Raw genomic sequence first — 14,034 nt, forward strand, 5'->3', positions numbered from 1 at the left:
GGGAAAAAAAGAAAAAAGAAGTCCTTATTTCATATTAATTCTCTATCAAACAGATAATCTGAAACTTACATCTCCTTTCCTGACGTAATCTGGGTCTTTGTAGATGTCTCGAGCCAAGCCAAAATCACAGATTTTGACCACATTATTGTCTGACAAGAGGATATTACGAGCAGCCAGGTCCCTGTGGATGCACTGCAAAGAGAAGTAAACAACATCATATGCTGCCTGTGGTCACAGCTCTGTCCACAGGGCTGATCTCTTTCACATATGTGCTCTCCTACTCTCAAAGGCCAGATAATTCTTAAAACCTTTTAAGAAAAAGAAACCTCAGCATCAACAGTTGCTGATTTTAAGTGCTTTTTTGATGGTCACAACTGATTTGGCTCAGGGAGACTTGTGTTCTCAAGTCCAAACATACATCTGTTTATCCACTGTGCAGAGAGGGCCTTTGAAGTTAGCTAATTAATTATCCTAAGAAGCTGACACAAAACAGGTTCAGATCTGATTACCTTTAGATTTACTTAGGTTCACTCAAATCTGTGTACTCCACTATTTCTCTGAAAAACACCACACTAAAATGCTGACTTGATTCCAACACAAACTAATCTTTACTACAGAGAAAGAAGTCCACATCTCTACCTATGCAGAACAACAGCTTAGTTAACAACCAAACAGTTCAAAACTCAAGCCTCAATAGCCTGAAGTAAAAAAATCAGGCTCTGAAAGTGGCTACAGGTTTGCTTCTAGTATGGACTGAAACTGCAGATTCTGGAAGAAGGTATTTTTACATATGCACATCAATCAAGATGCATGAAAGGCAGGCAAGAGCATGTTTTTAGAAAAAGACTCTGAAGTCTGCTCTTGAACACCTAGCCTGCACTCTAGAGCAGTGTTGTATTTCCTGCTTCTATTTTCTTTTCCCATTTCTAAGTATTTTTTGTTTCTATACAGCTGCAGGCAATTCCTCACTCTTGCTGGAATTGTCATCCTTTGAAATATGTGCTCTACATATTTAGGCTCAAACTACAGAAAAATAATTCTAGAAGGCCAAAATGCAAGTGAGGTGCTGTTGACTGCCAGGGTGTCTTCCGCAAGAGATTATCCAAGGAGTCATCCATGAAGTTTCATAGCTGAGTATCGTCTCTCCTCACATTGCCCCTCCAATCCCAGTGCACAAGGTACAAGAAACTTTTTGCTCCTCAGAGAAAAATCTTTTATTCTCATTTAGCTCCTGTTACCAGGGATTTGTCCCTAATTCCCTTAACTGTCCTTAGAAGTCAGCTCCCCTCCTCCAACCACTTAACCATTCTTCTGTGAAGTGGTGGCCCATAAACCTTATACAGATCACTAACATTTGTGTCAATAAATGCACACGCTGTTTCACTCTGTAGCATGAATGATTTGGGTATGTCTTAGAGCAAAAAGAAAATGTTGCGGGTGACTGCTAGTCCAAAGATGAACATGCTGTTTCCTTCTATAGACCTACAGCATTACTTCCTACAGTCAAATAAATAACATGCCACTCTTCCTGAGAAGTTCCTTACTTTGCGTGAAGCCAAGAACTCCATTCCCCTTGCCACCTGGAAGCTATAACAGATGAGGTCCTCCATGGTCAAAGGGTTCTTGCAAAGGTCTTCAGGACCAGCTGCAAAGAATCAGATGACAGTCAAACATGCCCTTTGTCACTGATTTCACCAATAACTGCTGTTAGGTAAAAGTCCAAGTGAACCTTATGCCACACTGGACTGGAAGAGCAAATCAAGCACTTTTTTTGTCTGTATAATTATCACTAACGACCCATTTTACATCAAACTAGTCCTGTGTAAAATAAATTTTGAGATGATGGGCTATACCCTAGGCCTCCTTGCTTATTTCCAGAGTTCCCACCAGAGGAAAGATTTGCAAAACAATCCCAAAAGCAAAACAACTGAAACCCAGCTCACAAGTTCCTAGGACTGTAAAACTTTCTGTGGTTTCAGTTGAACTTAGAAACGAAGGAGAGGGAGGCCCCACCTAGTCTTTATGAGGAAAGAATGTGCCATAGGGAGAAAGACTTCAATTCAGCAAAAAGCCCTGCTAATTTAGTGTAGAAGAACCCTAACCTCATCCTCTAGTAACCTGGAGGAATAATGTACTCAAATATCCAAAGATACCTAGACATTTAGTTCATGCTGAAATAAACAACTCTTTGCTCAGCTCCTCATTTTAAGCAGGCATCTACCAAGAACTACAGCACTGGTGGCTAAAACCTTAACCTAAGGGCTGCTTCAGGTAACATCCCAGCTCAGAGGGTGAATGTTTACACCAGGGAGTACTGGAAAGGGACCATGATGGTGTGGAAATGTATGTGTGACATTACCTATTGGATTGCATTGAAACTGCAAGATCATTCTCCCTGTTCACATACTGATGATGATGTCACCCTAGGTGAAATTAGCAGCCTCTGAAATGGCAGCACTGAGCATTTTGTGCTGCATCTGCCAAAGGAGGACATGGCAAATGTATCAGTGAAACCACTGCAGAGGATATGTGCATCCTGGGGAGGCTTTGAATGAGCGGATAATTCAGGCTTCCTGTTCCTGACAGACCACCTGGGCCGAGGGAAGGCAAAGCAAGCTCTCTGCTAACAAGCAGTGAAGCAAATAGCATTTCACAGTATTTAACTTCTGGGTAAACTTTAAGGAAATTCAGTTAGCACCCTGGTGCATCCCTCTCTGCACTGCCTTTGGAGTTTGTGCTCTGTGATTTTACCGGAAGATATAGGGGCATTAAACACACACATCTCCAAAAGGCTTCACACTAAAAACAGACCCTTTTCAGACAGGACATTATCTGGGACTGGGCTGAGGGGTTTGGGATCCTGATCTAGATAATCCATAGCTCAGGAACTTTGGTCAACCAGAGAATAGCCTGCACACAGCTTTGAGGGAGCTTCAGAAATCACAGAGTCCCCAGTGTCCCTCATCAGCCCCACCAATGACACATGTTCCAACACCAGGAGAAGACATATCCTACCATCCTCCTCTTCCACGTCACTCAGGGACCGCTCCTCCACAAAGCCAGAGCTTGCTGAGCTCTGGCTGCTTGTGATGCTGTCCAACCGTCGCTTCAGGTCAGAAGAGACATCACCAACGTAGTTCTCTTTCCCCTGCCGAAATCTGGCACATTTGGTCTAGAAATATGAGGGGAGGGTGAGAAAAATCAGAAGCTGAAAGCATGCCAGAAGCTTCTACTGGAGAGGCAGTGGTGCTCCCTATGGTCTGTGCCAAGGTGACCAGGGAAGGCAGGGACAGCAACCCAGTGAAGGCATGATCAGCTGCTCTGCTCCAAGCCAGCGCTGGTTGGGGCACCAGGCCGGTGCACTGACAGTACCAGCAAAACCCAACCCATGGCCATGCAGGTTCACCAGCTGGAGCACCCTCTGCCACTCCACAGCACAACTTTTGCCTGCTTTCACCACGTCCCAGCCAAACCCAGCAACATCTCCACATGCTGGGGACTAAATGCCCACTGAGGAGCTGGTCTCCTCAGCCCCTGGTGCCCCCCACCTGTGAAACAAACATGGATGGATGCTGCCAAACCCTCTCATACACTCCAGCCTCTCCGTACTGCTATGGCTTTACCTCCTGCTGCTGCAAAGAGCCTCCTGCTAAACCTCTACCTTGGCCAAAACTCTAACAGCCATCTGACTTATTTCCTTCTTCCCCTAAGCCACTGCATGCCTCTAGGGAGGAATTCAGCCCCAGAGGCGTCTTCCAAAACATTTTCATTTTCTCCATTGCTTTGGTTTGGTGATTTTTTTCACTGGCAGAGCTGTTTTTTACCATTGCCAAATCCCATTCCTGCCGCTTGTGTAAGCAAGGGTCAGCACCCTCATGAAACCCTGTCTCTTCCTTCAAGGCCTCTCAGATATTTGTTTATCTTTTTACCTCACAAGAAGACGCAGTGAGCTGCCTTTGCCAATACAAAATAGTAAACAATCTCTCCAAGGATAAAGAAAAATAACCCCCTGGAGAACCAACAAGCAGTGGGAAGAAGCTCTGATCTAAACACAGCAGCTGCAGGAAGATTCAAGTCTACCAACATGGCAGAGCACAGCCCAGAGGCCTCCCTCTTAGCTGTGGGTGGAAAAGGGTTGGGTCCCCAGGGTGACCCTGAGTGCTGGGTACACACAGCCAAGTTCTTCAGACAGCAATCTGACCCTCAGAGGGCATGGATCCTCCAGAGGGATCCTGTAAAGAAATAATACTCCTCTCAGAGCTACCCAGAAATGAGTTTGAAAATGCTGGTCTTCATCCTCCCCCTTCTTTCAAATCAGGGTGCAGAGGGGGTGCTGTGATGGAGCTCCTGTTTGCAAAGGACTTGGGAGTTGAAAAGCTGAATGTAAACTCATGAGTTACATCAATTATACAAAACTATTAACAGCAAAAGAAATGTATAGCCTCGTTCAGCAACGAGCCAAGGGAACAGATAATCACGTGATAGTAGATACCTATGGATATCTGATGGATATATACACTAAAAAAGGAGTGCAGTTATTTAAGGTGGTCTGGAGCTTAACTACGAAAGGAAAAAATTCAGGCTGATAATCAGAAAAAACTTCCTGAAAGATATGGCCAAGTGTAGAACAGTCTGCCAAAGGAAATAGTGGAAGCCCAGTTCCTTTGCACATTTTAAGCTAACAATAACAAAACAGCTACATTGCAGGGGCCAGGGGAAAGACTAGATGACCTCTGATGTCTTTGCCATCTCTCATTCCCATGAGAAGTACACTAAGACATTCAGCGTCCCCAAGGATTGCTGCTTCAGCCTGCACTAGAAGAAGAAACATTGTGTGTGGAAAAAACCCCACCAAACCAAACATGCTACTGTTAACCTTGACTCCTTACCTTGTAGGGGACAAATTCACTCCTCTTGCTCCGTAGGTAAGCTGACAGATTTCCGAACTTGCAATATTCCACAATCACCATGAGTGGGCCTGTACAACGCATAAAGCAATTCATTAGACCATTAATATCCCACCTTATCTCACAGCATAACTTCCAGCTAGAAACACATACAGTTCAAAGAGTATTCTGACAGCCAAAGGTTTTAAAAAATATCAGTAATAAAAAAAAATAAAATCTAATCAAAACACTGAAATTATTCATTTTTCTTCTGTTTAAGGGAAGAAAACAAAGCACATAATTTTGAAAATCACAGGCTTAGTTTCACATGCCAGAAAGTATAGTGGTGTGCTTATACTTGAAGCACCAATAACAGCCCAAGTTAATTGACATTGTAAGGATGCGACATAAATACTTGAATGAACTTAAGTGCAATTAACCTCTGCAATAAAATACACACATGATTATCCATGCACTTTTCTACAGGCAGTTAAAGTACTAAAAATTTAAAACTGGAATCTTGATTTCAGACATAGATGCTTTAATGTACAATCTAAATGTGGTATTTCATGTTCAAATTTACTTCATATAGGCATATGCTGTGGTGAAAAATTTCCATCCTAGGTTTCACATACTGGCCATTTCTATTTTATTATGGAATAAACAAGGAAATAAATATTTATGGATTATGTTTCCTTCAACTACTGACTTCTGTCATGGAACTTTACAAATTAAATTTTCATCCCATTGTAAGCCAACAAGTTAGTGTCCCTGAAAAATTATTACTGAGTTACTTTACACTGAATTTCTTCCAAATTAATTTGTAGCACTAGATTTGCTAAACAAAACATCTGTCCCTGATTATAAAGTGAAATAGGTTCATCCACCCAGAGCTGGACTCCAAATTGAAATCTCCCCTCCTACACACACACAGAGGCACCAACAGCCCATCCAAAGACAGAAAGGGGAAGTCCCAGCTTGCAGTCATGCTGTAGCTGGTGACAAGACTAAGAGTAACTGGTTAAATCTGGTGTTAGACTCAGCTCTGAAGTCTGTTACACATGGGCTGTCCACTATAAAGATATATCTCAAGTACAGAAAAGCAAAGTGAGAGAACAACTAAGGGATGGAGCTGCATGGCCCTTATTCCACCTTTATTTCACCTCTGGCCTGCTCACTCTTATCAGATTTTTTTTTTTTTTAAGAAAGAACTACTCTTTCCAATCCTCAGTTTGAATTTTAATTGCCTATGCAGCAGAAACGGAAGAAATAGGGTTTTTATTAGCACCTCCTCACCCACTAAGAAGTTACTCACCTCCCGGCTTTGTGCAGGCTCCAAGTAAATTGACAACATTGAGATGATGGCCAATATGAATGAGTATCTTCAGCTCTGACATAAGTGCTCTGTGCTCACTATGGGTTGCCCCTTCTGCAGAGGTAAAGCAACACAGGTCAGGAGCACCATAGACAGAAAGGTTTTTCCCTCCTAGCCATTCTCTTCTGGTATTTATCCAGCCCATCATGTGAGGAGCCTTGTTGGCTGGTAGGCTGTGTCAGCAATGCCAGTACAGCACAGGGTGGAATACAGCCCCTAGCTGCTGGCAGCCCCATTTCGCTGCCCTATTACATGTTCTTTAGGAACAATGTGTCTGGGAACCACACATTTCAACTTTCCTGTGGCAAATGTGAGGCAGTATAATATGATTTAAAGTGAGGAGAAAGCTATTCCAAATTACAACTCAGTTTGGAGCGTGCCTAAGCCATTGTCTTGAGACTTGCAGAAAACTTCCCACGAGGATGCATAAGGCAAAAATGGACATGTGAAAATTGATTGCAGGAGCAACTTTATGTTCTGAACCTAAGTGGAATTATAAAAGCAGTGGCTAGGAAACCACTATTGCTCCAGTTATCAGTGAGGGAAAGGCACGTACTTTCTCTAATCATTGCTTCACGATAACACCTGTTAAACTAAACTTTTACAACAATGGGTACAATAGTTATAGTGTTGACAAATATCCCTATATTGTATATTCAAGTTGAAGTTTTAGTCACTATTTTTACCTTTAAGCATTTTGACTGCCACTGTTTTGCAGGTAGCAGTTTTGTCAATCCCAAACGCATCTGCTTCTATGACCTGGCCAAAAGCTCCACGTCCAAGAGGTTTACCTTGAAGTGAGAACACAAACATATTTGCTTGGCACAGCAGGCAAAAGTTGTAGAATAAAAAGCAACTCCAAAATGAGTTAATGAAGCAGAAATTAACAGAGGACTTGAAATGTAGACAGGATGCACCACATCCTATGGGAACACAGAGCCCACTTAGGGATCATGCAGCAGAGCAGTCCCGTGGTGAGCCAGGACCCAAAACACCCTCCAGCATAGTGCTGGCTGCAGCATCACTAATGGCTTATGCAATGAAAACTCACCTAGCTTTAGCCGGTCTCTGGGAAATTCCCACTTGCTGGCATCATATGGGAGCCTCTCACAGTGCTCATCTATAGGAACTTCATCCGGATCCATGATGATTGACAAGTAGCCAGTCTTCATGTCCCCTCCGTTGGCCTGGAAAATGGTATTAGTTGCAGTTGCACAGTTTTTTGCTAGCAACGTGCAGGCAAAATGCCATTTTCTCACTTTAGAGTATTTAATTATTTTAATTACTGGCACTTTTCTTTTCTCGCTCTCTCTTTTTGTTTTTTTAATAAACAGAACCAGATGAAACATTTTTCTCTTGCAAGGGCCTGTTCAATTAAAAACAAATTTCTGCACTCCTGGTTCCAGGGAAGAATGTTATGGCATGGAGAGAAAAAATGTGTCTGTTGATTTAAGAACAATGGAAAGAAGCAACACAAAAGGCCTCAAGTCAGCTCTCATTTGTCATGCAAGACCAGTGCTGATAGGACAGTATGAGAATTTTTTCATTACCCGCTTAACGGTCCGGAGGATGATTACGAGAAGCAACCAGAAGAACATGGCAATCACTGCAGTGCCAACGAGGATAATGAGCTCCAGATTTGTTTTCTCTTCAGCGCCTGGGAAGAAATAAATGAATATTTGAGTGATAGTTGGAAGCATATTTGTTTTGTTCATTCATTAAAGTAAAGAATGGAGCTCCTTGTTCTGAAGGTTCATTTTAAAAGTGCAACATAGAGCAAGGAAACGAAATCTAAACAAAACAAAAAGCTTGGGGGGTTACGTTGGAATATTACAGTTCCATGTTGCTTTACACACCATCCAATTTCTCAGCATCAACTTTGTTCCGAGGACAGTGTCTGAACCTTTGACAAATATAAAAAAAGTAAAATTCACATTTTGGAAAGAAATAATTGTTTTAGAATACCAAAAACTAATTACTCTTTCTTTAGAAAGATACCCCCATCATATAGAAAATAAAGAGCTGTGAGAATGACCCAGGGAACAATCTCTCTCTTGTCTCTTGACATCATTCATCTGGGCCATGAAAAATGTGGATCTACAAGAACCCATGATAATAAGGTCTTATTTACAACGTTCCTTTTCCCGTAAAATAGTGGCCAGCAGATACCACTTGAACATCTTTTAGTGCACAGAGGCAGCTCTCTTCCTCAGCTCCTGTTTGCCACATCATGCTCCTGTATTTCATCCTTTGCACCACAGAGATTTTCCCACACAGTAGCACACTCCATTGCATGACCCCAATGAGCTGCACTAAAAACTTCTTGGAGTGAAACAGTATGTCTCACACAGATTTCAAATTTCTACAGACGTGCCCCAGCCATATTTACCACATCAGCTGAGATCTACATCGATATCATCTGCAGATAATTTCCACCCCATGTAAACATTTGCCCAACATCTAAATATCCTAAAGGGACCTATGAGGATAACATGATATTGCTTTAATTACCTTAATGGAACAGATCAGACAACCACCTTGACTGTAAAGACAGAGGTTTGTGAAGGGTTCAGTGACTAAAATATGCAAATGTACTAATACCAAGAGCAAGGAGCTTTTAGTTTGAGGCTTCTTGTTGCAACTTTTGAAAGTCCATCGTGGTCCCAGCTACCCACATTACAGACTAACCTCTTGCTAGGATTTATTGTTTGTCATTGCAACTTGTATTTTGGTGTGCCACAACAGGACTGGAACAAGTGACAGATGGGTCTCACAAATGCTGCTTTCAGAGTGTGATGGACCAAAGCTGGAGTCCCCTAACTCAAAATCACTACCTGTTTCAATGAAATGGGACAGCAATCACAACAGACTGCAAAAACTCTTCACTATGTTTTTCTTAGATGCTGTGAGAACAATGACATAATTTTGAAAGGTACAACATCCTATGCTAAAAAAAATAGTATGTCATTTATGTTACCTAGACAACAGAGATGCCCCAGGATAGCTGCATGTTTATGTAGCTCTGTTGTATGGGTTTGCATGTAATATAGATTGGCAGAGTTTTCTTTGCAAAAAAAGTAAGATAGATGCAGTTTTTGTTGAAAAGCTCTAAACAGCATAGTGGAGAAGAAAGCATCAACCTCAACAGCTGTTTTATGACAGCTATGACAGCACCAAATTTGAGCTTGTTAGGAACGGTCAGGACTTTTCACAAATTTCATAGCGTATTTTCAGATCTCCCATCAGGATAGCCAGTATTATGCACAATCTGGAAAGAAGCTAACACCAACCTTCCACTGAAAAAAAAGCCACTGCTTTACGGCATCCGAGGACATTGCATGCAAGGCAGGTGTATAGCCCTCCATCTTCTTTCCTCACTCGACGGATGGTTAGTGTTTTGTTCCCATCTTTCAAAACAATACCTGGAAAAAAATTATGGTTCTTAATTTTGCTATTTTTATGCTAATTTTTGTTAAGAATTCAAAATGAAACTTTCATGGTGAAAATCAGCAGTCAGTCCCATGAAAGAAAGCATTTTAATGACAATAGCAAGGCAGCAATCCTCACCTGAATCTTCCACAAGGGTCTCGTTATTTTTAAACCACGTGATGCTTGGAGGAGGAATGCCATTCACTGCACATGACACTTCTATAGTTTCACCAATGTTTGTTGTTTGATTTTCCAGATTTCCAACAAGGGTGGGTGCTATGGGCTCTGTTGATTTGAAAATACAGTAAAATTACTGATTATTAATAAAAAGATCAATTAGTAGCCATTCATGTCCCAGTAACAAAGTATCAGATCCTTTTATTACACCAAGAGCCACAGCATTCATGTTAAGATCATAGCTCAACTTCCACATGACATGAAAGGATTAATATAGCCAAGAAAATTTCAACAGTATTGATATAAATTGCTTTAGCTGATTTAATTTGTAACTGCTCAGACTGCTGAGGGAAGAGGGAATACTTGAGAAATTGCTTCCCTCACATTTCTACGTCCAGGGTCCTTATGAGAGGCTTGACACTCTTAGTCCATTAAACATCCATTCAAGATGGGCCATGAACATGTATAAGTATTTTCCTGAATCTGCCTAATCAACCTAGACATCTAGGTCCCAAAGCAAAGTCATCACTATTTTTGTGAAATCTGACTGATTATCAGCTTGCATTGCTTGTGCCTGAATACCAGTATCACTTATGGCAGTTTTAAATTATAGGCACTGCTTCAGACTCGAGAGACAGCCACACAAAGCAACAGCATTAATGCTATGAATACACATGTGCATATACAGCTACAGAGAAAAATGTGTTCTGAAAAGTAGAGTTGAGAAGTTACTGAGCTAAACACATTACCTCAGCAGGAGCCAAACACATCTCCTTGCACAGTACAGTGGCTCAGTCAGTGTTTCCTCACTGGCATTAATGAAAGAGTCCCTGCTGCCTGGACAAGCCCCAGAAGTGTGTGTTACAACAACTGGTTTAAATCTATTTAACACACTGAGTGCACCATTAACCAAACACATGCAAAGCCTGAACACACCAAAAACTGCCACTACTGCAATGATTTTCATACACAACCACTCATTTTGCTTCAGAGTAAGAGATTAGTACCTTGAACAGTAAGGTGCTTCACCAGGCAGTGCTGTGTCTTAGCCTTTTTGTCCTGAGCAATGCAAACATAGTCCCCTCCATCTTGCAGGGAGATGTTACGAAGGATGAGCTCCAAGGTGATGTTTTCACCATTGGTATTTGAAACTGTCTCATTCAGCTTCTGGAGAGCATTGAGGTTCTTGCAAACAGGCATGGGCAGCCCTCCAAAGGGAGTCTGTGAAACGTGAGCACTGAGTTTGTACCATGATAGCTTCTCAAAGGTGAATTTGTCTGCTGTGCATCGCAAGGACATGTTATCCTTCTCTGTCAGTTGATTCTGAGGCTGGAGATTAATTTCAAGACCCCCTGCAAGTTAAAAAAGTAAAAGAAATTCCTATTTGATTCTGCATTTTGTGGCTAACATTAACTTGAAAAAGTAATTTTGGAAATACAGATTTTGTCATCCTATCTGGTTAGAAATAAGGAAAAGAAACACTGAAAAAGAGCAATCAAATCAATCAGTCATTTAACCAATCAATTATCTAAGGAGTACAATCTCATTAAAAGCAATATATTTCAAATGGATCAAATGAAAGACTGTGTAACGAATACAGTTGCTTTTCCTGTAGAAACTTACAGCAACCTAAGATGGTTCTCAGCACTATCTTCTAGTTAATTTTAAAATTTGGATTAAAATAAAATTTTGGCGTGTGAATATGGGGACCGATTGTTAAGGAGACAGGAAGCTCTTTGCCACAGGTTTTGAAAATGTTAGTCTTAGCTCTTACAGTATGTCTTTATTCATTTTGTGACATTACCATATTTTCTCTGTAGCTCTTTTAAGTGACTGTAAAAGCTTAAAAGTAGTCACTCTTGGGAGAACAGCGCCCATCTTGCATCACCTTCACTGGCCCGCCACTCCACTGATACTAGCAGAACTAATCACTTGGCTGAAATTAGTGGCAACTTTAAAGGCTGCCTAAAGAAAACCTTAGGTAAACCTAAAATCCAAAAGAATTAAAGGATTTCATAAAGGACGGGAATCAGATAACAGCACTGAAGTGCCTTTCACTAGCAAACAGACAAAATAACATTAATTTAACATGGCTGTCCTTGGCAGGGTGCACTTACTGGTCACATGGAAGGAGATCACTCTCTCACTTGACCCAGCCCTGTTCGTAGCCATACATCTGTACAAAGCAGATACATTTGCTGCTTGAATCACGAGGGTGCTCACAGTCTACGAAAGAACAATCAAGCAATTTCATACCACATCAGTGCTGAAGTAACACCCAACCACCTCAACAGCTCAGCAAAGGGCTCTGCAGATATCTGCACAACCAAAAATCCCTCCAAAGCACAAGTCCATGGCATGGTAGAAGCACAGTCCCCTTCTGAAGTTTACATTTTTGTCCTTAACTGTGTAACAACCAGGTAAAAGGAAGCGGGAAGAAGCAGAAGGTGGACTTTGGTATACGTGTTAAAAAATATTGTACACACAATTTTTTCTGCTTTTCAGTCTCTTCAGCTTCTAATTACAGTTAATTGGCAAGATTAACTCATCTAACTTCAGACCACTAAAAGGTAGTTACTGAAATCTAAGTCAGTTATATTCCTCCATGAAGACTCTCTTCAGATCAGTGTTCAAAGGACCTGAAATTAGCTAAGAGTAGATCCCTGAGCTTAACAATAGGTGAAAAGAGTCTCATCTCTAGTGATGTATTTCCAGATATGTGGACTGCCTGAACAGGGTTAATCATCCCCAGCCAAGTGAAAAGAAAATCTGCTCACCTTTGTTTTCCCAGCAATAGTAACGACCCGGTGCTTAATTTCAACCTGATTCCCACCCTTTCTCTCTGAGATCACTTTCCATTTCTTGCATGCATATGGATTGGCTCCTGAGCGAACCTTCCTGAAATGTAAGTAGACACATATGCATTAGATAAGAGGAATATTTGCCCTTCAAGAGAGTGATTTTGGGTTCTCCTTAAAATATGCAGGTATCTGTAAGTCAGATGCATCACTGGCCACAGCTTGCATCTGTGAGGGAAGCATATGCTTCTGGAAGTATTTCTATTAAATTTCACCCTATAACCTCCTGACACCTTCATGCTCTTCAAAGTAAAGGACCCCCAAGCCTAAAGGTGAATTTCCTAATTAATCTGCCTGTGTCAGCTCAGTCGGGATGGTTGGAGGAAAGCAGCTATTCTGGGAACAAACCTCCATTCATAAATGGATGATCCAAGTTGATTTAGTTCAAAGGAAGACAGAGAGACATAGAAATTACTGAACTCCCTACAAGAATTTCTTGAGGACAGTAGCTATTGTGTAGGAAGCAACCAGGCACCAAAGGAAGAAACTAGTGGAATCATTTTAAAAACAACAACAGGAAAGAAGAATGCTTTTTTTTTTGTCCCTGGCCTTTTTTTTTTTAAAGGAAATCTGGGCTTATGGCAGGCCCAGATAAGGGAAGCTGCGTGAATCTCAGTCAGGCACTCTCTCTATCATTCCCCAACATCAATCAGTGCACTTCCTCTGAGATACACTTTCACACAGATAAAGAGCACCATCACACTCAGCACTTGAGCACAAGAAAAAAAACACCACAAGGACGCGTAATTAGCATAAACAGCAAATTTCCTCTGTTTGGGATGGAGTTTTGGGCCTGCAGCCCACAGGGGGATCTGAGGGAAGGGCATGTGAACAGCTGCATTTGAAACCCCGTGCAAGTCGAGATGCCCTTCAAGAGAGCCCGACAGCAACATGCCAGCACTGCTGGATCCTCTCTGCGGGTGGCCCTCGCCTCTGCCAACAACGACCTTGGCAGAGCCTGCCTGCAGCAATCTGCAAATTAAGTACAACAATCTTTTCTTCACTGGCCATTGGGTTTGCACTCAGTAATGAGCCTGGATGAGGGAGGCACCAAACAAACCCCAACCCAACACAAACATCCCTTAAGATCTACATAAGCTGAGAAGATAGCAAGGACGTGGCACTCACTGGGGGCTGAAAGTGCACTCCTCCTCCAGCTGCCAGTGCCAGAGCACGGTGGTGGGCGGTGGGACAGCGTAGACGGTGCAGGTGAGCACTTGTGCTGAGCCGTACTTGTAGGAGTCCACGGGGGCCATCAGCGCATTCTCACCGATCTGGGGGGGCACTGCAGGAGAGAGCAGCAGGTCAC

At 42.0% G+C, this 14,034-nt stretch overlaps 1 protein-coding gene across 1 annotated transcript in view; it reads right to left on the minus strand.

Annotated features, from left to right (window-relative positions):
- KDR (kinase insert domain receptor) overlaps window positions 1-14,034 on the minus strand; it is a 31,280-nt gene that overhangs the window by 8,345 nt on the left and 8,901 nt on the right. The window contains exons 10-23 of the mRNA XM_008641532.2: window positions 13,854-14,010; window positions 12,645-12,765; window positions 11,985-12,093; window positions 10,875-11,219; window positions 9,829-9,975; window positions 9,552-9,683; window positions 7,812-7,918; window positions 7,313-7,448; window positions 6,948-7,052; window positions 6,202-6,315; window positions 4,890-4,978; window positions 3,016-3,172; window positions 1,545-1,645; window positions 70-192 (exon numbers count right to left, since the gene is read on the minus strand). Of these exons, the coding sequence (XP_008639754.1) occupies window positions 70-192; window positions 1,545-1,645; window positions 3,016-3,172; window positions 4,890-4,978; window positions 6,202-6,315; window positions 6,948-7,052; window positions 7,313-7,448; window positions 7,812-7,918; window positions 9,552-9,683; window positions 9,829-9,975; window positions 10,875-11,219; window positions 11,985-12,093; window positions 12,645-12,765; window positions 13,854-14,010 (1,943 nt within the window). The remainder of the gene's footprint in view (window positions 1-69; window positions 193-1,544; window positions 1,646-3,015; window positions 3,173-4,889; window positions 4,979-6,201; window positions 6,316-6,947; window positions 7,053-7,312; window positions 7,449-7,811; window positions 7,919-9,551; window positions 9,684-9,828; window positions 9,976-10,874; window positions 11,220-11,984; window positions 12,094-12,644; window positions 12,766-13,853; window positions 14,011-14,034) is intronic.

This window comes from Corvus brachyrhynchos, unplaced genomic scaffold (genome assembly GCF_000691975.1).
Source record: "Corvus brachyrhynchos isolate BGI_N302 unplaced genomic scaffold, ASM69197v1 scaffold17, whole genome shotgun sequence".
NCBI lineage: Eukaryota > Metazoa > Chordata > Aves > Passeriformes > Corvidae > Corvus > Corvus brachyrhynchos.